Source organism: Arachis ipaensis, chromosome B10 (genome assembly GCF_059453495.1).
Source record: "Arachis ipaensis isolate K30076 ecotype BB chromosome B10, ASM5945349v1, whole genome shotgun sequence".
NCBI lineage: Eukaryota > Viridiplantae > Streptophyta > Magnoliopsida > Fabales > Fabaceae > Arachis > Arachis ipaensis.
In genome coordinates this window covers 141,445,385-141,471,931 of record NC_142435.1, presented here as the reverse complement: position 1 = coordinate 141,471,931, position 26,547 = coordinate 141,445,385, and the positions used below count along the sequence as shown (strand labels likewise).

The 26,547-nt window shown below is 31.4% G+C and overlaps 2 protein-coding genes and 1 non-coding gene across 4 annotated transcripts; 1 reads left to right on the top strand and 2 right to left on the bottom strand.

The window, feature by feature from the left end:
• Positions 1–58: 58 nt before the first annotated feature.
• Positions 59–1,980, bottom strand: LOC107624005 (replication protein A 70 kDa DNA-binding subunit B-like). The gene is made up of 9 exons (XM_016326433.3): positions 1,969–1,980; positions 1,546–1,813; positions 1,359–1,452; positions 1,116–1,243; positions 943–1,027; positions 719–851; positions 490–647; positions 278–401; positions 59–148 (listed from the first exon to the last, which is right to left on the bottom strand). The coding sequence occupies exons 1-9, from the start codon at positions 1,978–1,980 to the stop codon at positions 59–61; spliced, it is 1,092 nt and encodes a 363-aa protein (XP_016181919.1).
• Positions 1,981–13,031: 11,051 nt separating this feature from the next.
• On the top strand, positions 13,032–16,689 carry LOC107622116 (early nodulin-like protein 20). Of its 2 annotated transcripts, XM_016324029.3 has the most exons (3): positions 13,032–13,169; positions 13,269–13,469; positions 16,158–16,689. In XM_016324029.3, exons 2-3 carry the CDS (start codon positions 13,283–13,285, stop codon positions 16,514–16,516), a joined length of 546 nt encoding a protein of 181 aa, XP_016179515.1. In that variant the 5' UTR covers positions 13,032–13,169; positions 13,269–13,282; the 3' UTR covers positions 16,517–16,689. The 2 variants fall into 2 exon arrangements, with proteins under 2 accessions (XP_016179515.1, XP_016179516.1); XM_016324030.3 differs by lacking the exon at positions 13,032–13,169 and having other exon boundaries at positions 13,217–13,469.
• A 1,488-nt stretch (positions 16,690–18,177) lies between these two features.
• TRNAQ-UUG (transfer RNA glutamine (anticodon UUG)) lies at positions 18,178–18,249 on the bottom strand. The gene has a single exon. It is a non-coding gene; the product is annotated as a tRNA-Gln (tRNA).
• Between the last annotated feature and the right edge of the window lie 8,298 nt (positions 18,250–26,547).

The following is a 26,547-nucleotide window of genomic DNA, read 5'->3' as shown; positions in this document are numbered from 1 at the left end:
TATGACAGACATGTCTCCACAAAGCTTCATGACAATTATCTTGCACGGTTGGAATGAGTTAAGATCCTCCATCTTCACGGAGACTTTGAAGATAATTTTTCCCCCTAAAAGAATTAAGCTCTATCGGGTATTCCTCATTGGTGCCACCCTAGAGTTAGGATGAAAAATTAGATATGATGTGCTGAATAATGAAGTTCATATTAACACAAAACGATAGCAACGTATCATCTTACGTGCATCTAGAGTATCTATAGTATATGCATATAGTATACAATACCCTGGTCAGTTGTGCAAGTCTGAGATCAAAAGCTGAGATCCCAAGAAATTTGGAAGCTTCTTTGTCATACAGCAGAAATGCAGCCGAATCAGTGTCATCAACAACCTTAATATTAATGCTATACCTGTTTAAGAAAATACGTTAGCAAGGATGAATGTAACTTTAGGCATGCTTGTTCAGTAAAATTTTTATCAAAAGGTTTTGATGCATACCGTGGAGTGTGAATGGTGGGATACGTGTCGCATTTAGCGCAGTGGTATGAGTTCTCAGCCTCCTTCAGAGAATGGAAACAATGTTTGCAACTTTTGTACCACCAACCGTTCTTAGGATCGATTGCAACAACAGTTCCAATTGTAACAAAGCTCCCATTCTTAAAAGTAATAACTCATAAGTTCTAGGAATTTGCAGAAATAAAAACAATTATGTTATTTAATGACTAACCTCAATGCATTCCTTGAGCTCAGAAATGGATTTATATATTGACTTGTCAATGAGATCTTCCTCAATGGAGTATACAGGTTCAGTCGTTATTTGGGAGAGTTGATTTAGAGGTGGAACACCGGACATGATGACACTGGTAGTATTTTAGATATACATACACGTCATTCGTTTGACGAAGCTGATGAAACAGTTATTGAACAAAATAACAGGATGAAATGTAGTACCTTTTACGAAAATCCTTTACCGCCTGAAAGTCCGCATTGATGTAAAGATTTGAATTATAGGTGATGTTTGATATCCCCATTGTACCTGCCACAAACATGGCATTCCCTCAATTCAGTACATGAGCAAGGAGATGTCGATGACTTACAATTCCAAGAACACATGGGTGACAAACCTTTAAATAGATTGAACTTAGCGAATTGTACAATTAGGATATACTCAGACGTCAGCTGCTCTTGAATATGTTTGACCAACTTACTTGCGAACTCCTCCCAAAGTGTACAGCGAATTTTTCCTTTTCCCCTGGTTTAGATACTGTAAGTCATATACCTTTAAAAAAACTTCCTAATAACATGAGGCTAGCCTATGACAAAAATTGGAATAAATATTAGATGGGATCAGCTTTAGCCCTAACTACATGTCGTCAAGCTCCAGAACGATGTAGTTGCTCTTCTTTCCATTTTTAGTAAATTCAATTATGTCACCCTTGGCTGTCAGAAGACCAATGACATCTGAAAAGTAAAGGTGATTACATTTTCCCATCAGATTATTTGACATCATTAACAATGCTATATAAATAGAATATCTTAGCAATTACATGTTACCTATAAGATGCGACTGAGCGTTGGTGTGGTTGAGTATGACTTCGTTGGGAACAAATCGGAAGACATTCTCAGAAAAGGATGGATCATCAACCAGTCGAAGTTGAGTATCCCTCTTAAAGTAAATCCTGCTAGCATGATTAGTGGCCTTGTATTTTTTATCATTAATGGCAACTGAAAAGTTGCAGATGGTATATATTTTTCCCTCCACCAACTCATCCTCAAACAGCCTCCGCTGTGGATTCCTAATGGAACATTGGATGCGATCTCCCTGTATGCAAATCATGGCAGTACATGATGCATATGAACGTACAATTCACGTGGTAATTCATTAAGTCAGCTGATTTTTTCATAGCCCTGGTTTGCTAATAAAACCAACACATAAATAAATAAAACTAAAAAGCAACATTGTGTTAGATAGCTCACCAGCTGGTCCATTGCCACAAACTCCAAAGTTAGTCTTACGTATTTCTGCTGGGCAGGGGACAGTGACCATATTTTCAATACCCTCAGCTTGATCCTATAGATCAAATTGTCATTAGATGCATCCACATCCTTCAGGTAGTTGTAGGTGCTTGCCATTTCAAAATGGTTTTAGTTGCAACAAATTCTAGTTTAGGTGTCAAGCAAAAGATGTTGGACTACCTGGTCTTGGTGATGTATTTATAACCACTTGTGGCGCTTGTAGATGAAGATGGTGAATGAGGTTGTTGTCATGAGGTCGAAACAAAATTGGAAACTCTAAGTGCCCAAAAAGTGTTTGCTGCACTTCAGAGAGCTGTTCTAAATGTACACACGTAGTAGCATGATGTGATAATTTCATAACTTAAGTATTGGTTATTGATTAACATGAGTTAATAATGTTAATTAGTATGACTCATACGACCTGGTGATATCAAGCATAACATTTTCAATAAGAGAAAAAGTGAACGCGATATACAAAATATATGAGCAATAAGTAAATTAAAATTAATTTAAATGAGATAACAACAAAAGGAATGCATTTCTTGTAATAATTACCCAGTATTATTGATGATTAAATAAATTAAAAATAAAGATTAAATATATATAACATAAATAGAAATAAAAATATAAAAAAAAAGACCTACAACAACTACAAATAAACACATAAATATAAGAATGTAGACTTGTATGATAGATCATAAAAAAAGATGGGGTTATCACGAATGGCATTTTCACGTGGCATAAGTTGCAAAAAAAGGTTACGCTTATCTTTTACCTTTAATAAAAAAATATATTATATTACTTGTCTTATAATTATAACTTTTCAGTTCTAGAAACCATTAAAAAAGAGAACATATGAAACAAAATATATGAGCAATAAGTGATCTGCAATTAAATTAAATGAAATACTAACAAAACACAAACATCACTTTTATTTATATATATAACTCAATCAAGTATTAAATAAATAAATAAATAAATACATAAATAAATAAGGGTGTATACTTGTACATTAGAACACAGCATAAGATTGGTTCATGATAATGGCATGTGCACACGCACAGGGCATGCATGGTTACACATGTCTAGGTATGTCTTGTTATATTCATATGCTTCTATTGCCGAAAAGGTTACTCCTATCTTTACTTTTAATAATAGGCGATACCATAACATACAATTAGATGTTCTTAGGAGGCATCACGTGACTCATAATAATTCATCACTCAAAACAAAAAGGAGAGATAGTAGTATAAAAAATATGGGCACAGCCTAATAAGAAATAAACAGAACACAAAGCAAAATAAACAACTGATAAAGTATATGTATATATATATATATAAGAATATAAGATTTGACTATGGGACACCAATTAACATAAGTTAATTTTGAATGACATCTTGAGGCGAACGGAGCATTAAGGGCTACCCTTATGTATCTATCTATCTATAGTCATATCTACATGCATGTATTTCCAAAAAAGTTGGGCATATCTTGACTTTTGAAAGAATGAGAATATATGAACAGGGTAACTTCTGTCCAGAACCTTGAATCATGATTTGTGTTGTGCACGGGGCAATCACTAATGACCGTAACTAAACAACCACCTATGGATGTAACTAAGTATAACATTGGAGTTGTTGTCTTTGAGAGGTAGCATCACTGAATTGCTTAAAAATGCATATTCGATTCAGAGGTTAATTGCATTTCAATCGGGATTTAACTGACTCAATCAAATATAAAATAAGTTTTTCAAAAATTGACTGTATAATTTAGATAAACTCAAATCCGGCCAATTAATTCTCATTAGATTTATCCTGAAGAAAATTAAAACAGTGGTTATGTTTTAGTCTCTACTAAGTCACATGTTGCTGCTTGAATAAATCAAATTGAATTTATGCTAAAACTGCCCACATTTCATTTCTTATTAATTTCCAAAAAGATTTTTCCACATTAAAAGATTGCTTCTGCAGGGAAAGGAAGAATTAGGTCCAGTTGTTAAAAATTTAGCACACATAGAAGAACAAAATAATGTAATCGAGTTAAAATAAAAATGAAACTTTCGTCATTTGATTTGGGAGCAACAAAGGTGATGTGTTGATGGTACCCCTAAGTTTGTTCCACTTTTTTGTTCGACTAAATGATGGAGAAAAAAAAACACAATTACCCCAGTTTTAGCAGAAGAAAGACCCAGAATGCGAGCAATTGAGTATTAAAATGACAATCAGAATAATCAGCATCCAGATTCAACAACTTAAAATCAGAATCAGAGGACCATCAACAATTTAGGTTGAGAGAAAACATGAACCAGCAACTCACAAATCAGGATAAATAAAAAAAATAAAAAATCATGAATAAAATGATGAAGCCATTTTTACTGACAGTGAGGGACAAAGTAAGGCACCGGCGAGGTGAATACTCCACAACATAATTGAGAGAAATGTAGAGAAAGGAGCGTGTTGGGGTACAAAGCGTTGGAAGACAGTGACGCTGTGCAGAGAGTTCGCGACGGCAAGAAGATGATGACCGACCAAGAGCCCCTCGTGATGGCAAGAGGAGTTCTCCGATCAAGTGGTTCACGACGAGATGAAGAACGTCAATGGGAGAGACCTTTGGTTTGGCACGGTACCCTACAGCTGTGATGTTGCCAACGGCGACGGTATTGTCGACCGAGGAGATTACTACGGCGACGGTGGCGGCTGGTAGTTTCGATCATGACAGGGGCTCGGTAATGAGGTTTTGCGTTAAATCTGATTTGGCGAGTGGGTTAGGGTTAGAGGATGGTGAACCCTTTTTTCGGTAAACAAATTTAAAAAAAGGGAAATTTTTTAAGGAAGACCGGTTGGTTCAACTCGTTTCGCGGTCTATGACGGGCTCGATCAAGAAGTCACAAAGGGTTTCTCACACCCTTTTTGTTTCAACCCACTCAATATAGCGATTGGCAGTTATTTAAACGCTTGAACCGACTGAACCGGTTAGTATAAAAAAAACATGTACTCACGTTAATTGTGAATATTGGTTAAAACATTCACTTTCTTCAAAACCATCAGTTTATGTTAATATTGAATCCCTAAGGAAATACTGGCTGTTTTAGAATGGCTGTTTTAGGAGGTCAAAAAGCCAGGAACACTAAACTTTGAGTAAGTCTTCTTCGAATGAATGTGGGACTTAGAAGAATACTTAATTCTCCATTAGCACATGTGGCTATATACTTAATTGTACATGGTATGCATGAAATATGTTATAAAAAAATGCATGCCAAAGTTGCAATCCATGAAGGTTGGCAACCATTCTTTCAAGCATTAAAAAGCCAACTTCATTAATATTATTTTTGGGATCAGTACAACTAATATCATAACATATAATGCTAACATATAGCACTAACAAAATACGTTAAAAGTCAGATCCATTGCTTAGCCATCAGACATAATTAAGTGATTTGGTCTTCACAGACGTAATATAGAGACAAAGATGGTGGTTTCATCATTAGTGGGCACTAAAAATCTAACAACACTTCCACACTTTAGTCCATGGTCAATGGAAAATCTTCTCCATCCCCTAGTAAGGAAGGCTTCTGATGACTTCAGACTCCACCAGCGAAGCTTCATTACTATAGGTGGGTTGCGGAGTTCCCTAACACGAACAAAATCGAGTCTCGAAGGAAATGCTTGCGACGAAAAAGCAGAAGGAAGAAGCTGCAAAATGAATTTATCAGCTTGTTGAACCCTTCAATGCAACTAAATAGTTTTTAATAACGTTAAACATGGACAACATGGTATATCAATTTGATAAAACTTACCATAGAGTAGTGAGTTGACTGATACTTGGATATCATCCTAACCACAGAATAATACTCTAGTCGTAGAGGAAAGTGCGATGGCAGGACGACGTGGCTATTATGAGGTGGTGGTGGTGTGGGGCTACGGCTATTGGGAGACACTATATTATGATTGGTAACAACATCAGGACTAGTGTTTGAATGGTGAATAGTCTGCTCTAGCGGGGCAGATACGGTACCAGTTGGTGGAAATGTTAGACTGGGCGAGGAAGGAACACCAGAAAAAGATAGTAACTGTGGTATTGGATCACATTGTTCCTGTTGGACATGCTTGTTAGGGGAGAAAATGACTTTACCTGAATAAGGTTCAAGACCGGCATAAACGGTGGGATCAACGCAAGTCAATGTGTCGACAACAGATTGTGGAAGAATATGATGCTCGTTAATTGTGTCAGCCGAATTTGGATTAAAGGGAGTAGAATTATCTTGTTGATGCAGGATTTCAGGAATTGTTACAAATTCAACTGGATCAACGACGGGACTTTCATTACATATGTCATCAGATATGTTGATTACTTCCTCAATAGGAACAGATGGCCTGACCTCAACAGTGAGTTTCAATGGTGGGGAACACAGCTCTTTAGAGCGCATGTAATGGTCCTTGACGTCAACAACCAAGAACTTGTCTTGACCAACATAACAAACACTCAACCAACCTCCTTCTTTTAGGCCATAAAGTGCAGCAAGATTATTATAGCCATAACAACTATACCTGTTCGGTGACACTTGTCGATAACCACATCAACCTCATTACCAGCAAAATCACAAAATGTCATGGAGCTTGGAATGACATCTTTGAATCTCCGAAAGAATGTGTATAGAAGTTCACCCATCCCCTTCAAGACAAAAACAATGATAAGTCAAATGTATAATAGACTATCATGTGACATACTGAAAGATTATCGGACATTGCTAGAAAAAATAGCACATGAATTGGATAAAGTGCTTACCAAATATGAGTTTATCTCCATGTAAAAGTATCGCCCTTGATAGTAAGAATTCAAGCTATCCATTTGACATGAACAACAATATATGGCCTGATGACAAAACAAAGTTGATGTTAAATAATGGTAGGTAGTAACAATTCCAATGAATTTGATCACAACACAAATATGGTGGTCATGGAACTTAAAGATATATGTCGATTGTAATTAAAAAATATAAGACCACGGGCAAGACTTACCTAAGGGAGAGAACTTGAAGAACGACGTTGGGTTAGAAGGAAGCAAATGTTTAGAATGGTGGCCTTTGAAATGGGGGGTTGGAAACAGAGTTGGATGTGAGGGTATATGCACATAGCTGAGCATATCTTATAGCCATCTCTGATCATGGTTACAGTACGGACACACTTTTTATATAATGTAATAGTTATACTTGTTGACCATAAGATAAATATCATCACAATTACATTAAATTAAATAATGCATTTATATAAGTTTCAATAAAATTATATGACCAATATAGTTTTAACAAAGAATGCATTTATATATATAGATATATATTTTCAGAATGTGAAAAAAATAATTAAAATAAATACAAAACAATCAATTCATGAGATCGCCATCCAGTGCAATGGTAATCTCTTCTGTGCTATTTATAATAATAATAATTAGATTTTAATCTGATTTTAAATTTGAAAAGACAACAACAACACTACGATGATGATGTCAGAGGGTTTGTTGGTCCCGATACAAACCGACTCATAAAGTAAGTACATTTAATCTGGCTTGAAGACTTAGATAATTAATAACTTACTCAATATATTACATACTGGTGAGAATAATATGCCTTTATGTAGATGTAGATCCTTTATGTATAGATATATATGATATATGGTATATATGATGATTTATGATATGATCATATGATACATGAATACATGATATGATATATGATATGATATACCATGAATCAATTGTTAATAAGTGATATGATAAAACACGCGTTGTTTGAAAGAATAGAAGACCTGGGTGAGTGTCACGTAGCAGAGTCCACTATCGAAGAAACCTTGTTTTCAAGGATTGTTATAGGATTATTCATGTAATTAATAAAATAATAATAATCATTTTTAATGATATAATAATATATAATTAAATATATAGATAAAACTGATTTACATCAATAGTGTTCGTATGCTCGGGTGTATGGTGGATCGGGACAAACAGGTGCTGGAGCAGGGGTTCGAGAGGGTTGGGATCTAGGCATGAGTTGCGAGACAGGAGGAGGTTGTGTGCTGGGATCTACGAGAAGGCGATGTGGTGGGACCACCTGCAAAAATTCCGACGCTTAAGTCAGTATTCATACAAAAGGCGGCGTTTAGAGTTGGAGTAGGTGACATATCTGTGGAAAGGGGCGGGTCACCTCCTAACTCGGATCGAGCGATCTGTTGGGTCGGTCGCTCATATACATACTCGGGTTACTAATGGACTGGGTCGGAACAAATAGTATATTAAAATTAATTTTTTTATGATATAAAAAACTAAATATTTTTCTTTTTTAATTTTTATATTTTTAATCGGGGACGGATGATTTATAAGATAAATCTTTTACTTTTTAGATAGACAAAAAATTACAAAATCGTCTAGAAGCCGATGAAATCGAATCCGGATGGCTTTGATTAAACTGACGCATTTATATATATATAAAATGAAAAAGTATATAGAATCAAAAGGTGATCAGTCAAAAAGTAACCAACTTAACTAATTTATAATTATATTTAATTAATTTTATTTATTTTTAATTTATAATATTTGATATTAATTGCTTCTCACCCCAAATTAAAATTCTAAATGATATGTTGGAGAAATAGGGGCGGAAATCACGGAATTTTCAACAATCCCAATTCTTAGTATATAAAAAAATTTATAAAATATATAAAAGAACATCCATTTAGTATTGTTAAAAAGAAACATTCTGATACTTAGTAGAAGAAACATCCTAATACCTAGCATAAGCATCATCCACGTAGAGATTTTGGATTCATTCAGAAACATCTCTTGGTTCCCTAGCATTCTTGTTTAAGAATTTATAAAGAAGTTAAAAAAAATTACTTCTCTCATAATATTACTACTTTTTATCATATTTATATAAAATAAGCACTTTTAGAACTAAAATCCAAACAAAAAATAACTTATTTGTAAATTACTTTTAATAGAGCTATTTATTGTTTAAGCTATTTTTTCAAAATGAGTTTAATTAAGTTATTTATCCAAATTGGGCCTATATCATCCCTCATTGCTCTTGCATTTGATGATTAGATCCGTCTCTCAATATTATTTATTTTTTCTTTTTTTTTTCTTGCTATGAATGATTTTTAGTATTTTTTTAATGGAAAAGTATAGGTAGATAATGAAAATATTAAACAATATGAATAATGAATATATAAGATGTTCAATTCACTAGGTGTGTGAATGGTTATCCTAATATTAAAATTTAGGTGGATAATTTAAAAGTTTAGTATGTTTTTACTTTATTGGACCAATTTTATATCCCATTATTCACAAATGCTATTGTCTACCTAGTAAAGTCCATTCTTAAATAACTTTTTGGGTTTTTTATTTAAATAAAATATTTGGACTTCTATATTACCTGATTCCCCTAAATGATTTTTTTGAACGTGAATCCCTAAATCATATAATATATAAATCATTCTAGGGTTGTGTGTTTTAATGAATATATAAATCATTGTACCCTAGGACGATTTATGCATGAATTACATAGGTGAATAAGGCATAAATCGTCATAGCCCACTGTGTGTTACGAGTAACACGGAAATCGTCCTAGCCTAGGATGATTTATGCATTTTAACTTAAAACACTCTACTCTGGCACGATTTACGTGCTTCTTCCTAACCCTCTACCCCCTAACACGATTTACGTACAAATTCCAAACCCACAAGCCCCTAGGACGATTTATGTGAAAACTTTTATGTGTAATTCGAATTCTAACTCATCTAGAGTAAAAAGACATGTGTTTCTTTATATGATAACCATTTTTTGATGCAATCACACCATATTTACTACTATATCAAATTTGAGTTCAATTAAGAAGTTAATTTTTTAAGTTACAATTTTTTTTTAATTTATTTTTATTTTAAATTTTAAATTTTAAATTTAAAAAAAATAAAAATAAAAAATTAATTTACAATAAAAAATAAACTAATATTAATTAAAGTTAATTTTCATATATTTATTCATCAAATTTATATTGTGTTGACTTATTTATTTGTTCTAGAATATTCTACTACACAAATATTTATGTAAATCACATTATGGGCTTGATTATATATATAATATAAGAAAATGAAATATTTGTAACAAAAATTTTGTAACAAATTTAAAATTGTTACAAAAAATTAATTTTTGTAACAAAAATTAGTGATTGTTACATAATAATAATATTTTGTAACAATACAATTTGTTACAAAACGTTTTGATATTTTGTAATAATTTATTTTTTTTGTTACAAATTATTTTGGCTTTTGTAACGAATCGGTGTGTTGTTGTAAATGTTCAAAATATTTTGTAATAAAAAATTAATTTGTCACAAAATTCAATAGTGTTTGTAACAAATTATTTGTTTGTCACAAAATATAAGAATTTTTGTAACTAAAAAATTATTTTAAAATGTTAAAATATTTAAAATAATTTTATTTTGTTTCCAAAATTTAAGTTTTTAAAATATTATTTGTATTAATTAATTATTTGTTATGAAAAATTAAAGATTAAATGATTAATTTTTAAAAATGGTATATATTATTTTATATTTTTTATAAAATTAATATATAATTTTTACTAATAATCAAGTGTTAAATGTTGATTAGAAATTAATTTTTAAATTAAAAAAATTATTGTTAAATACAAATACAAATCGTCCTAGGGACATGTGGGTTTGGGATTTGCACGTAAATCGTGTTAGGGGTAGAAGGTTAGGAAGAAGCACGTAAATCGTGCCAGGGTAGAGTGTTTTAGGTTAAAATGCATAAATCATCCTAGACTAGAACGATTTACGTGTTATTCGTAACACACAGTGAGTTGGGACGATTTATGCCTTATTCACCTATGCAATTCATGCATAAATCGTTCCAGGGTACAATATATTCACTAAAACACACAACCCTAGGACGATTTATATATTATATGGTTTAGGGGATTCACGTTCAAAAAAACTATTTAGGGGAATCAGGTAATATAGGAGCCCAAATATTTTATTTAAATAAAAAATCCTAACTTTTTAGAAAGCTGCAATTTGATTTTGAAAATTGCATCAGTCATTAATACTACTACTTTTTATAAGTTAAAAATTCAAAAAAGTTACTTTTAGGGTCCGTTTGGATAGGTCATAAGTGACTTTTTTTTAACTTTTAACTTATAAAAATGTGTAGTATTAATGTCTGGTACAATTTTCAAAACAAAATTGTAACTTTTTAAAAAGTTATTTTGGTATTTAAGGAGAAGTTAAAAAAATGACTTCTCTCATAATAAAAAGTTTTTATCACTTTTCTCTTAAAATAAGTACTTTTAAAACTAAAAAATTAAATACAAAGTAGTTTATTTAAGTACTTTAAAATAAGTAACTATTTTTAATATAAATATTTATTATTTAAACTATTTCTTCAAAAATAACTTAATTAAATTATTTATATAAACTGAACCTTAATCTTTTCAAACGGTCCCATAATATCGAGAGTGATGAAGAAGAGAGAGAGAGTTAGCAAAAGCAAAGGCAAGGGAGTGAGGGAGTCACGTTGTCGCCCATTGCTGCTGGAGCTGAACATTGGTTGATGTTTTGAGGGAGTCACATTGATGTTGTTGCGGCTGTTGTTTCTATTTTCCACGAAAAGAGGAGTACAGCCATTAGAATATATTTATATATTTTGTGTTTATTTATAATTTTATATATTATTTTATAAAAGTTTAATTATTTCAATTGAGCCATAATTAAACTTCTTTCATAAACTAATAAATAGAATTATTCAATAACCGATTCGATTTTTAGATTTAGAACCTTGTCTTTACTCTTTATGTATGTATTTCTTGTTTATTAGTTTAATTTGTAAAAATACAAATAGAAAAAGTATATTTATCATTTTTCAAAATCCATGTTTACTTTTATGTTTATTCATTTGTACAAAAATTAGTGTCTAGTTATCTATTTATTTTTATACAAATATCTTTTATTTAAAATTTGAGGACTGTTACACATACAAGTCTTTTTGGCTTACAAGTCTTATAAGTTGGCACAAGTCCAACAAAACACACGCATTACACTCCTACATTCAAGAGTAAATAAATGCACGTTATTCAACCACTTCCTGTTTTCAAAACGCACTACTCACCATGCGTTATGAACGACTCTTCTTCTTCCTCCTCCATGAAAACGAGTTTCTTGCCAAATTTGAAGATAATGGAACTTCAGAAATATACCCAAACGATTACAGAAATACACCCAAACGATTATAGAAATACACCTGAAGGATTACAGAAATACACCCAAGGGATTACAAAACTACACCTAAAAGATTTAAGAAATACACTCAAAATTCGTTGAAGTACACCTTATGCATAATTCAGAACTCTTTCTCTTTTTCCTCCTCATCTTCTGCTGCTTCTTCTTCTTCTTTAAAAACGATTTCAGAGCTTGATGTCAAAAAACAATGGAAATCGAGAATAACGAAAAAAGAAAACAGAGAGAAAAGCACGTAAATGAAGAAGGAGAAAGAGAAGGTAAGAAACGAAAGAAAAGAAGAAGAAGAAGAGGAAGAGGAAGAGGAAGAGGAAGAGGAAGAAGAACGTGCAGCAAAAATAAGAAGAAGGTGCAGTGAAAAAAACAATAAAAATCGAGAATAACGAAGAAAGAAAACAGAGAGAAAAGCACGTAAATGAAGAAGGAGAAAGAGAAGACAAGAAACAAAAGAAACGAAGAAGAAGAGGAAGAGGAAGAAGAATATACAGAAAGAAGAAGAAAAAGGTACAATGAAAACGTGCAGTATGGTTCGAAGCGCGTTATAACTTGTATAAAAAAAACACTTGTATGTGGAGAATTATTATTAAAATGTACGTTTATTTTTATTCAAAAGTCATACTTACTTATTTAACACTAAATGTATGAAGTTAAATACTATGCATAGATAAAAAAGGAGTAATAAAATATTCAAGAGTTAAGAAATAGGAGTAGACCATGTAACCCAATTGATCACTAGATATAAGGGACAAAAGATCTAAACACTTTTCATGAGGTGTAAATGTAATGCTGACTGTCTCTCCAATTAGACACTCAGGAATATCACATGTTAATTTCAGTTACAAAACGCCTTATATGTGTCTATGTATGTCCCTTGCACTCTTATATTCTCATATTACCCTTTTTGTTCACTCTACACACACATATATATACACTTTCACAATTGGAATTTTGGTTTGTTTAGGAAGTCTAGAGGAAATGATGGAGAAGTTGCGGTTTGATAAGATGGCGGCAGTGGCGGTGGCTGCGGTGGTGGCGGTGACGGTGATGGCTGTGATGGGAGAAGACCTCCATAGGGTTGGAGGTTCTAAAGGATGGCGTCCTGATGTCAACTACACTGATTGGTTTGCTCATGAGAAGACTGTTTATGTTGGTGATTGGCTTAGTAAGTAATTAAATTAACATTTAATTTCTCTGTTTCTCTCTTAATTATTTATTTATTTTCCAGTCCTTTAATTAATATGTTTAATTTCTTGTGTATGTCATGTGGGTATTTCATGAAATTTGAGGGTTACAAGAGTAATTAATTAACAAGAAGTTAAATTTGATGTTGCCTCTTCTAATCCTTGTATCACAAATTTAATTTCACCTCAATCATATATCCTCTTCTAAAATGTATAATCGTATAAATTTAATTTCTTCATTTCTTCATAAGAGAGAACATATATTTTTCTTTTTTAGAGAAAAACAAATTCCTTTAATTTCCCCCATTTTGTTTGTGCTAGTTATACTTGCCTAGTTTGTTTGTTTAAACCAAAAATAGCTTGTGAGTTGTGACTTGTGACATTAGAAAAAAATTATTTGTTTAAAAAAATTTATTTGCTTCTTATAATACATGGAAAATGAGTTTTCTTTAGCACAATAATACAATGAAAATAATAATCTTATTAAATATTTACTATTATATATAATTTTTAATATATAATAATTTCATGAACTTTGAGACTGGAGTATTGGCCAAGCTAATTAAGGCTGCCACTCATATTTATTAAAGGGAGAAGAAAAAGAAAAATAGGTTACCCTTTTACTTTTTGGTATATTCGGAAAACATTGCTATTTAAGTGGTGTTGCATATATGCAAGAAATTAGGTAACTCCTGATCAAGAAATTAAAACTAAAATTGAAGAATTAATGATTAGATGAAAAGCCTATAATAGTATAATGCGTTCTACATTCCAATGAAACATAGTATTAATCCCTTATTCAAACTACATTCATAGCTTAGTAAAAAAATAAATAAATAACAATAAGATCATGAAGATTTGTGCACTTTGAACAAATTTAAAAAAAAAAAATATTAATAAAGTTTTCTACGATAACAAACATGAATAAATTAATTTAAATTAAGACCTTCTATCTTAATCATAAAAATTAATTTAAAAATAATATAATCACATTTGTTATCTTAAAAAAATATATTAGTATTTTTTTTAATAATTTATTTATCACTTTATTCAAAAAGAAAAAGGTTAAAGTCATTGAGTCAAGAGAAACACAAAATCACAACAGAAGAAGGATGAATATAAGGAAAAATAAGAATCTCCCTTTGAAAACGATAAGAATAATGCTACTTTAACTTTCCATAACAAAAAAAAAATTGCATGAGATACACACAAAATATTTTTACTGACTCTTCTTTTTTTAACTGTTGCAAAATTATTTTTGAGCCTTTGAAAACTGTCATAAAAGGAGGAACCAAATCGCCACAGCTCCTTTTTGGTGTAGTATATATGAATTGAACACATTAACATAAAACACAACCCAACATGCAATTATAAGCTTCATTAAGGTGGTCTACAAAACTTGGATCTATATTCTTTTAACACTAACAATTAATCTAAATAATAAATGGTATTTTGCAATTTCATCCTAAAGATTCATCTTAATTGTTAAATAAGAAAAAGTTTAAACACTTTTTTATTAAATATTTGAAGAATTACATATGTTAGAGAAAATGATAAATCGATCTCTAACTTTTTGGTTCGTGAACATTTAAATTTTTAAAGATTTTAAAATACATTTAAATCCTGACCTCTTCAAAATCTGAACATATCGATCCCTGAATTTAATTTGTCTAATTTTAAAAATTTTCTCATGTATGCATCCGTATCAATCAGATCAGTACAACGGGAGTTACGTTTTATTTTTCTATTAAATCTAACAGACCCAAATGAACACGAGAAATTGATATGTCCAAATTTTGAAAAGATCAGGAACTTAACTATATTTTCAAATCTTCAAAAACTTAAATGTCGGCAGATCAAAAGATCAAGAACCTATTTATTATTTTTTCTATATGTTATAATATTTCAAGATGATATAAGTAGACTTTTTATTCATATATAATTGGGATCAATAGAACAAAGAACTTGATATATTTTATGCGTCTGACATGCTAATTATAATTATTTTAAGGGAGACACTTAGATAAAGATGTCAAAAATGTCTTTTTTTAAAGATATTTTTAAAAATTAAAATTTAATACATATAATCAATTAAATTGTATTATTTTTATTAAAATTTGACTGGACAAATCAGTTTAGCAAGAAATTAATAAATTAAATTTTTAAACCAGTATAAATTAATATTTTTTATAAAAAATTACTACAATATCCCTATTATAAAATACAACTAAAATATCCCTATCATATATATATATATTGAAAACTTTAAATTCTAACCCTATAACAATAGAGAAGAAAAGGGCTAGAATTTAGAATTCTCAAAATTAATATATATAATAAGTGTATTTTAGTAATTTTATATAATAGGGATATTGTAGTTATTTTTTATAAAAAAATAATATTAATTTAGACGAATTCAAAATTTGATTCACTATTTTTTAGTCAAATTAATTTGTCTGACTTAATTTTAACAAAAATAATATAATTTAAATGATTATATGTATTAAATTTTAATTATTAAAAAATATCTTTAAAAAAAACGTTTTGGAGCATCCCCTTATTTTAATACATTATACACTAGTTAATTTGTCTTGCATTATTAACATTCAACTAATTAAGCATTGTTATTAAATATTAACTAACCATTTTTTTTATTAATATCTTTTAAGTATTCTATTTTGACAAGCGATACTACAACGTTCTGGAAGTGAACAAGACAAGCTACGAGAAATGCATAGACAGAGATTTCATTAAGAACGTGACACGTGGCGGCCGCGACGTGGTCCATTTGACGGAGCCGAGGGACTACTACTTCCTCTCCAGCGGAGGATACTGCTTCCATCAAATGAGAGTTGCCATCAACGTTGTTGCCAAAGATGAGCGAAAAGACCAACCTGCCCCCATTCTTGCAACTGCATCCCCATCAGCACCTTCTCAGTACTCTGCCTCTTCCACTATTATGTTCACATGCATTTGGATTGTTCTTGTTAATGTGGTTTATGTGAGTTTGTTTAGTGAGAATTATTAGTGCAAACATTGTTTTATGTAATTTTTTATGGGCTCATTATTATTAGCCACATGTTTGTGTATGCTAGCCCAAAAATTTATATAGCATATGGTGGAACTAGTAGTAGTGTGATAAAAAAGAAGCGAGATTTGAATTTATGGGTTTAAAGTTTTATTAAAAATTTAATTTACTTACATTATGATTTGTTCTCTTCTATTTTTCTCTTCTTGGTTTATTTTCTCTCTCTATAAATATAAATATTTTTAATTAGTTGTTATTAGTCTATTTTAGTATTTAAATTTATAATTTAAAATTTATAATTAAATATCTATGATTTAAGATATATAATTTTAAATAAATAATATAATTTTAAAAAAATAATTGATATTAACTAAAAAAATGATTACTTAACATTATTTTTTAACAAAATGATCACAAGACAATGTAACTCAAAATTCACCACCATCAGCAAACACAAAACACACAACTGTTAGTGGTAACTTCTTCCACCCTGCTCCTCACATGATATGTATGTACTTTATGTGTTCCATATACATGTCTCCCTTTACCAACCCATCATGTTCTTCCCCATCCGTAAGTTATGATCTTCCATGATATAAGTAAATGATCAAATTAGTTTTTGAAAGATTATTCGTTCTTTAAATTAGTCCTAAAAAAATTTTAATTTATTATCTTATTCTTTTCGTCAAAATTTACTAATGTGACATGTTAAGTCTTAAGTGACACTACAATACACTCTTATAAATCTTAATTGAATATTAACGTAATATATTTATGAAATTAAATCAAAATTTAATTGAGGGGATAACTTGAGGTATTGGAAACTTTTAATTTAGAATTAATTTGATCTAATTTCATAAATTAATGATGTTAATAGTCAATTAGAATTACTAGGTGTATATTATGATGTTATTTAATATACCACATCAACAAACTTTGACCCTATTAATAACAAAAGCAGTAACCAAAAAACTAATTTAACTAATTTAAAATATTTCAAAAATGAATTTAATTAATTTTTTTAAAGATTAATTTAAAAAATGAATAATTTTTTAAGAATTAATTTGACTATTTACTCTCAATGATGTATTATTTCTCCTTTTATTTAGGCATAGCCATCAAAAGAATAATAATACATGTTTTAAACATGGATATATCTATGGTAAAAAATGTAAAACTTGGTCCTTCAAGAACCAACATTGAAAATGTCAAACTAGTGGTTTAAATGAATTTGTGTTAGCATTGATATTTTTTTTAATTTTGTCTCACCAAAATTTAGAAATTGATATGAATAATTAGGCATAATTTATTGTACTATTGTTTAATTTCCAAAAAATTTTGAAGTTCTCGAATAAGTGATGGTGATGAATATGAACAGCTTGATAAAAGCTATGTCACTCTTACTTTGTCTTAATTTTATCGGATCCAAAGATATAGATAAAAATATTGTATTTAATGATACTAAATTAATATATTTTATGTCCATTTTTATAAGATAATACAAAAATTTTTAAAAAAATATTAACAACGTATACAATTTATTTTTTATAATTATAATTTTATTATTATATTTTTGTTGTCAAATTTTTTGATGAAAAAAAAAATTAAATTTTTATAATTTGTTATTACTTTACACTAAATTTTGTGACTATATAAAGTAGAGGTCCTACCGGGAGTCGAACCCAGGTCGTTGGATTCAAAGTCCAGAGTGCTAACCACTACACCATAGAACCGAATGTGTTTTTATTTTTTATATCTTGTTCTTAATATCTTGTCTTGTCCTATTCTAAAAAATAGATGTAACCATAAGAATCAGAAAATACTTTCTCCATGCTAGAACCCTCTTTCTAACATGGATTTGTCTGTAGTAGAGAAAATATAAATTAGTTCTTAAGGATCAAAGAGAATATGCGATTTTTGGGGCTATGATGATTTTTTTATACTAATTTTTAATATTATGTAAATGACCTCTAAATTGATAAAATTATAATAACTGAATTGGAATATAGCTCAATTATGCTAATAATTGTAGGAATAAATTTAATGAAAAAATATGAATTTATTTGTGACAAATATGTATTTAATAAAATTAATTTATTATATATATACAAGTAAATATCAATTCTAAATAAAAAAATCAGTTATCTCTTTATTTTTTATATTGATAAAAAGAAAAGAAAATGGTATCAATTTTGTTTACTTTGTTTTATTGCTATCAAAAAATATATAATTAATTCATATCTTTTAACAAAATTATCACCAAAAAATAAATATTAAATTTAAAATTGTTATTTACAAACTATGTAATTTATAAATATTCAAATTAATTAGTAGATAAAATATTGGTAACTACATATGTCATGAGTAATACCATTATTAATAATACAATGATATTATTTAATTTATTATTCATATAATTCTATTAATTAAGTAAATATAGTCAATCTTTTAATTTTTTTTATATATTTAAGATGGAAAATTTTCAATCTTTTCTTGATTTAAATTAATATAGTAATTAAATACAAAGAGGTTACACATATATTGATTACGTAGTTCTTTTAAAATTAATAAAAAATAATATATTAACAAAAACTACACTCTTAATATAAAATTTGTATTTTCGTAAAAATACATATACATACAATGAAAAATAAAGATTTAAATTTAAAATGTTCTGTTTTACATACAAATATTTAGTGCCATCAAGTTAGTAATTTAATTTTTTTGTAATTTAGATAAATTAAATAGTTAGTAATTTAATTTGTTAATCATAAATAAATAATATTTGATATTATAAATTATAAAAAATAAAAAATACCCTTTTACCTATAAAATTGTTTAATTGTATTACAAATTAAAATTTAATTTTTAATTTTAAAATATTGGAACTCCAGATTTATTTTTAAAAAGTAAATATTTTTTCACATTAAACATAAAAATACCAAAATATCCTTTATGTAATAATTTTAAAATTGGTTTTGTCTTTGGCAAAAAATGTAGAGACTGAACCTTTATAAACTAATGTTTCAAATTCTATACTAGTGGCTTATATGAGTCCATACCATAAATTTGGTAATTGAAAATTTGATCCTGTATGTATCATGAATTTTAAGTAGGTGGTGTTAGATTTAGCCTAATTTAATATCATATATGAATGAAACTTTGTTTAAGTTAAAACGGATTGAAAAAATTAATTTTGACGATGAACAAACATTATTAAAATAATTAATTATAAAATTATTAATTTGATTTTCATTTAACATATGTTAATTAATAATTTTGTGATGCAGGTTTTTATTTGGGCCGAAATAGAAAGAGAAATCTCAAGCCCAATAAAAAATTAAATTCAGCCCTATGTAATTCTTGTTATATGATTGTTGGCTGAAAAAAAAATTTTTATCAATTGGGCCAGAATGAATCTCATTGCTCCAAAGCCCAACTATGTTCCATATTTGGTAAACCAATGCTTGATCCAAATTTTATCAGGAAAGCAAATGTTATTATTGGGCTAGAAATTAAATGTTGTTACAACAAAGCCCAATGTTACATTTGATGAGAGTTCCTCATGCTTGGTCCGATACATAATGAAAAAAAGCAAATTGGTTCCATGGTTTCCAACCGATTCCATTTCTTGTTAAGAGATGGACTTCAAATTTAATTTGCTAGCATTGGAAACATGAGAGAGAACTTGACTTTGATTTGATGGGAATCATTATGATTCACGCTACTCCACCTAAGGGAAGTAAAAGCAACCTTCTCTCACTTAATTTTGTTTATCTCATTAAACTGCTTTTCTTACAAAATTGTTTCTTCTCTCTCATCTCTTTCTCTCTTTCGGTCATTAACTAGAAAACAATGGATGCCATGTAAGCAAAACTGAGCTACCGAAATGAAGGAAGAGCACGCCTAAAGACTATCACAATGATGGCAAGAAAACATATCAAAATAAAAGCATGATGTGGCTAAGATATTTACCAAATATGGTTAGATTTGGTGAAGTAATCTTGAGCTCCTCATGCTCAAAAAGGAAGAAGAAGATTCGGCCAGATGAAGGAGACTCTTGGAGGCGTGACTTGTCTTTGATTCTGCTCAACCACCACAGGAAGTAGCTAGAGTGGCGAAGTGATGGTAGAGGCAGAGATTGAAGCAGATGAAGTCATCATCATCATGAAGCATCAAGGGCCAGAAATCCATCTTGGAGAGCAAGCCAAGGATGGAGAGCTCGGATTGATGAAGAGTGGTGACCAAGAAAGGACTAGAGGTAATTGCATGTTGGGTTTTGCATGATTATCTCTTCTCTCTCTATGTGGCCGAACCGGTTCTGTTTCTTGAAGAAGAAGAAGTTAAGCTTAGGTTTTGGCTTCAAGTGTGGAGGCTTCCCTCTTCTATAAAAAGAGTGAACAACCACTGTTTGGAGCAAGGAGTTAGAAGTAAGCAGTGAGAGTGCAAGGCACATGATTCTCAGAGCTACCTAAGCTTACAGATTTTCTTCTCCTTCAAAGTATTTTGTTTAGTATTTTTCTGTTTAATTTTGTCATGTCTTGAGTCTCATGAAAAAAGGCAAACAGTGAGGTTTATATGAAAAAGCCATTGAGCGGAAAAAGGCAGAGAGTGCAAAATTAAAAGAAAAATCCATAGATGTCCTTAGAGTTTCTTTGTTCATCTATGTTGTGTTTCATGATTCTGTGGGAATCCCCTTGTAAGTTGGGTTAGCACTTTACAGTTTGTAATCAGGAAGATTATAGTGAAATTCCATCATAGTTGTGTTGGAGACTGGATGTAGGCTGCACTGCACTTAGCAGCCGAACCAGGATATATCTGGGTGTAATTTTCTCTCTTCTCTACTCCATTTATGTTTCTACTACTCAGAGGCTAGAACTGAAAATTATCTCACGCCAAGTGACGAAACAAAAAGAAAAATCTCGTGCCAAGTGACGAGACAAAAATAAAAGTCTCGTGGCTAGGGACAAGACAAAACTCAAAAAGTCTTCTGAAGTTAATTCAAAGGCCAGCAAGTGTTACTAAGCAAAAAGAGGGCTAAGATTCAACCCCCATTCTCTTAGCCACTGAAACCATTAATTGGTATCAGAGCTTGGTCTCAAGCTTTGCAGCTTGGAGAAAAGATCCAGATGGCAGAAAGCAGTGGCTCTAATCTGGTGTCCTACAACCTTACAGAAGGGCAGTCAAGCAACAGACCGCCTCTTTTCAATGGGAAAAACTATACCTATTAGAAAGAGAGAATGAAAATCTTTGTGCAAGCAGTAGACTACAAACTCTGGAAGATCATTCATTCATTCTTGATGGTCCTCAATTTCCAACTACCACCAGTGCTGAAGGAGTAGTCTCTTTTAAGCCAGAAGCAAGGTGGACTGAGGAAGATAGGAAGAAGGTGGAGCTAAATTCCAAGGCTGTAAACCTACCCAATTGTGCTATCAGCTTCGAGGAATACCGGCGGGTATCACGATGCACAACGGCAAAGGAAATCTGGGACAAATTGCAAATCACTCATGAAGGAACCTCCATTGTAAAGAAGACTCAGACAGATATGTTGAACAGAGAATATGAAATGTTTGCAATGAAGGAAGGAGAATCTATTGATGAGCTATTTGAACATTTCAACATCATCATTGTTGGCTTAGATGCTCTGGGAATTACATATCCTGATTCTATGCTTGTGAGGAGAGTGCTGAGATGCCTCACAAAAGAGTGGGAAACAAAAGCTTTAATTATCTCTGAGAGCAGTAGCTTAGACTCCATGACTTGTGATGATTTGAGAGGAAATCTTCTTGCTTTTGAAAACACCTATTTGAAAAAAGATTCAAAAAAGAAAGGAATTGCTTTTTCTTCTATGACTAACCCTCTGGATGATGAATCCAGTGATAACTCCTCTCAACATGAATTTGTGTTATTTGCCAAAAAATTCAGGAAAATGATGAAGCTCAAAGGCAAAGGCAGCAGCTCAAGAAAAATGAAGAAAGACCTCAGCAAAGTAACCTGTTATAACTGCAAAGAATTGGGACATTTCAAATCTGATTGTCCCAAGTTGAAAAAGGAGGAGAAGCCGAAAAAAGGAAAGAAGAAGGGACTGATGGTTTCATGGGAAGATTTGGAAAATGACTCAGATGATGATGATGAGGAAACCGAGACCAAGTCCCAACCATGTCTCATGGCAGATCACATAGATCATGTAGTCTTTCATAACCCTAATACTGAAGATCTTCATCTTATGATAGACCACCTTTCTGAAAAAATAAGATGTTTTCTGCTTGATAACCAAGATCTTAAACAACAAATCACCATTCTTAAAGCTGAAAACAGTTTTCTTAAAGAAAAAGTAAGGGAGGCCGAAACTGCTTGTAATCTTGTTGAAGAAAATAAGCAGTTAAGAGCCCAAATCAAGAGCTGTGAAAGTGATCATTCCGTTCTTGCATATGTAGATTGCTTTAAAAGAAACGAAGAGTTGCTTAAATAGGTTAAAAGGCTTAAGGAAGACTTAGCCAAGTTTACTCAAAGTTCTGAAAATCTTAATCAAATTTTGGCTAGTCAAAAACCTCTTTATGATAAAGCTGGGTTAGGATTTTATAAATCTGTAGAAAAATCTCATTTTGAAAACATTGCTTCATCTTCTAATGATACAAGATTTCAAGAACTCACCTACTTTAACAAAACAGCAACTCCAAGGTTTTGTAGGCTATGCAACCAAAATGGTCATTTCCCCATTCAATGCTTTTTTGGTGAAAGAATGGTTGGTAATAAAGTTTACAAAGTTGTTTTTGATTACAATGGTTTGGGACATAGGAGATGGTTTAACGTGAAAGGATCCAAGAAGATTTGGATACCTAAGGTTACTTGAGCTTGTTTTGTAGGTGTGCCTAGCATCCAAACGGAAAGAAAATATGTGGTATATGGATAGCGGATGCTCTAGGCATATGACCGGAAAGATAACCTTCTTCATAAAGCTTGATGAATATGATGGAGGACTTGTCACTTTTGGTGATGATGCAAAAGGAAAAATAGTGGCTGTTGGAAAAGTTGGTAAAAACTTTTCATCTTATATAAATGATGTTCTTCTTGTGAATGGCTTGAAACATAATTTACTTAGTGTTAGTCAACTGTGTGATTTAGGCTTTGAGGTTATTTTTAGGAAGTTTGTTTGTTTAGTTGTTTGTGAGAAAACAGGGGATATTTTATTTGAAGCTAAAAGATGCAATAATGTGTATGGATTGACTCTTGAGGACCTAAAAGAACAAAATGTAACATGCTTTACATCTCTTGAATCTGAAAAGTGGCTATGGCATAGAAAGTTGGGTCATGCAAGCATGTACCAAATTTCTAAGCTAGTTAAGAAAAATCTGGTTAGAGGAATTCCAAACATCAAATTTGATAAGGATCTTACTTGTGATGCTTGCCAATTGAGCAAACAAGTAAAATCCTCTTTTAAACCTAAAGATGGAATCTCAACCAAAAGGCCATTAGAGATGTTACATATTGATCTTTTTGGACCAACAAGAACTCAAAGTTTAGGAGGTAAATACTATGGTCTTGTAGTGGTAGATGATTACTCTAGATTCGGTTGGGTACTTTTTCTTACTCATAAAAATGATGCTTTCCATGCCTTCTCCACTCTTTGCAAGAAAATTCAAAATGAAAAGGATTTAAAAATTGCCCATTTAAGAAGTGATCACGGAAGAGAATTTGAAAACCAAGATTTTGAAAAATTATGTGATGACTTAGGAATTTCTCATAACTTTTCATGCCCTAGAACCCCCTCCCCCCCCAACAAAATGGGGTGGTTGAGAGAAGGAATAGAAGCCTTCAAGAGATGACTAGGGCTATGCTTTATGAGAATGAGATTCCTAAATTTTTATGGGCTGAAGCTGTAAATACAGCTTGTTACATTTTGAATAGGACAATCATTAGAAAAGGGTTGAAGAAAACCCCTTATGAGTTATGGAAAGGAACCCCTCCAAATCTTAAGTACTTTCATGTTTTTGGATGCAAATGCTTTGTACTTAACAATAAGGAAAACCTCGGAAAGTTTGATCCAAAATCCTATGAAGGAATGTTTGTTGGATATTCCACCACAAGAAAGGCCTATAGAGTTTATCTCAAAGAGCATAGAACTATAGAGGAATTCATACATGTTACTTTTTGTGATTCTAACTTAATTCCCAGTACTGTGATAGATAATGATTCAGATGGTGAAGAAGCTGGAACAAGTAAATAAAATCCTAAATCTGTTCAACATGAGGAATCTGTCAGCCCAGTTTTGTCTTGTCAGATTGGAGGAGACATTTCCATTTTGTCTCCTGAGCAGGCACGAGAAACTGAAACAGTGAGACAACCAGAAGTTCATCAAAGCTCAACACCTGTCCGAAAGCCTAGAGAATGGAAGTCTATGAGGGGTTATCCTCATGACTTCATCATTGGTGACCTTTCTCAAGGTGTAACAACAAGATCCTCCACCAAAAGGCAAACCGAACCTAACAACTTTGCTCTCTTGTCACAAATAGAGCCCAACAATGTCAAACAAGCTCTTGAAGATCCATCTTGGGTCAAGGCCATGCAAGAGGAGCTTGCTCAATTTGACAAGAATGAGGTTTGGACACTAGTACCTCATCCGGATGGTAAGAAGGTAACGGGTACTAAGTGGGTTTTTAAAAATAAACTTGGTGAGGATGGACAAGTTGTTCGTAACAAGGCTAGATTAGTGGCCCAAGGTTACGATCAAGAAGAGGGTATAGATTTTGATGAGTCTTTTGCTCCGGTAGCTAGAATGGAAGCAATTAGGTTGCTTCTTGCCTATGCTGTCCATAAATGTTTCAAAATGTTTCAAATGGATGTTAAATGTGCTTTCCTTAATGGATTTATTGATAGAGAAGTGTATGTGGCACAACCCCCCGGTTTTGAAGATAAAGAATTTCCAAATCATGTTTTTAAACTATCTAAGGCTCTTTATGGTCTTAGACAAGCTCCAAGAGCTTGGTATGGCTTAGTGCCTTCTTATTGAAAAACCATTTTCAAAGGTGTACCACCGACACTACTTTATTTATTAAAGCATCTAATGATGATATACTCCTTGTTCAAGTTTATGTTGATGATATTGTATTTGGATCGGCCAATGTATCCTTGTGTGAAGAGTTTGGAAAACTCATGACTAGTGAGTTTGAGATGAGTTTAATGGGATAGCTTACTTTCTTTCTTGGCCTCCAAATTAAACAAACTCCTAGTGGTACCTTTATTCACCAAGGAAAATATGCAAAAGAACTTATTAAAAAGTTTGGCCTAGAAAATTCCAAATCAATGGGTACACCAATGCATCCTAACACAAAACTTGAAAAGGATGATGATGGGCAAGATGTGGACAAAACAAGGTATAGAGGAATGATAGGTTCACTCATGTACCTTACCTCCTCTAGACCGGATATTGTTCAAAGTGTGGGTGTATGCTCAAGATTTCAATCTCACCCAAAAGAATCCCATCTTACGGCTGTTAAACGCATCATTAGATACATTAAGGGAACTTGTGATTATGGCTTGTGGTATCCTAAATCTGATGAATTTTGTGCAGTAGGGTTTTGTGATGCAGATTATGCAGGAGATAGAGTGGATAGACGGAGCACATCGGGCATGTGTTGCTTCCTTGGAAGCTCACTCAACATGTGGTCAAGCAAGAAGCAAGCCACAGTGGCTTTATCCACAGCTGAAGCAGAATACATATCCGCATCTGCATGTTGCTCTCAATTAATTTGGTTAAAAACACAATTGAAAGATTACAAATTAAAGATCAATAGTATACCCTTATTTTGTGATAATATGAGTGCTATAAACATTTCAAAAAATCCTATTCTGCACTCAAGAACCAAGCACATTGAGATAAAATATCATTTTATTAGGGAACATGTGCAAAAAGGTACTATTGATATTCAATTTGTAAAATCTGAAGATCAAATTGCTGATATTTTTATAAAACCTCTCTGTGAAGACAGATTCTGTACCCTGAGAAAAAGTTTGGGAATGTTTGATTTAAG

What these genes read in the sequence shown, in the direction of transcription:
- LOC107624005 (XM_016326433.3), bottom strand. An exon ending in GTAAAGGATTTTCGTAAAAG is followed by an intron (nt 852 to 942) that starts GTACTACATTTC and finishes AAATACTACCAG; the next exon opens with TGTCATCATGTCCGGTGTTC. An exon ending in GACTTGCACAACTGACCAGG is followed by an intron (nt 149 to 277) that starts GTATTGTATACT and finishes TCCTAACTCTAG; the next exon opens with GGTGGCACCAATGAGGAATA.
- LOC107622116 (XM_016324029.3), top strand. Translation starts at nt 13,283, where the DNA reads ATGATGGAGAAGTTGCGGTTTGATAAGATGGCGGCAGTGGCGGTGGCT. An exon ending in TTATGTTGGTGATTGGCTTA is followed by an intron (nt 13,470 to 16,157) that starts GTAAGTAATTAA and finishes ATATCTTTTAAG; the next exon opens with TATTCTATTTTGACAAGCGA.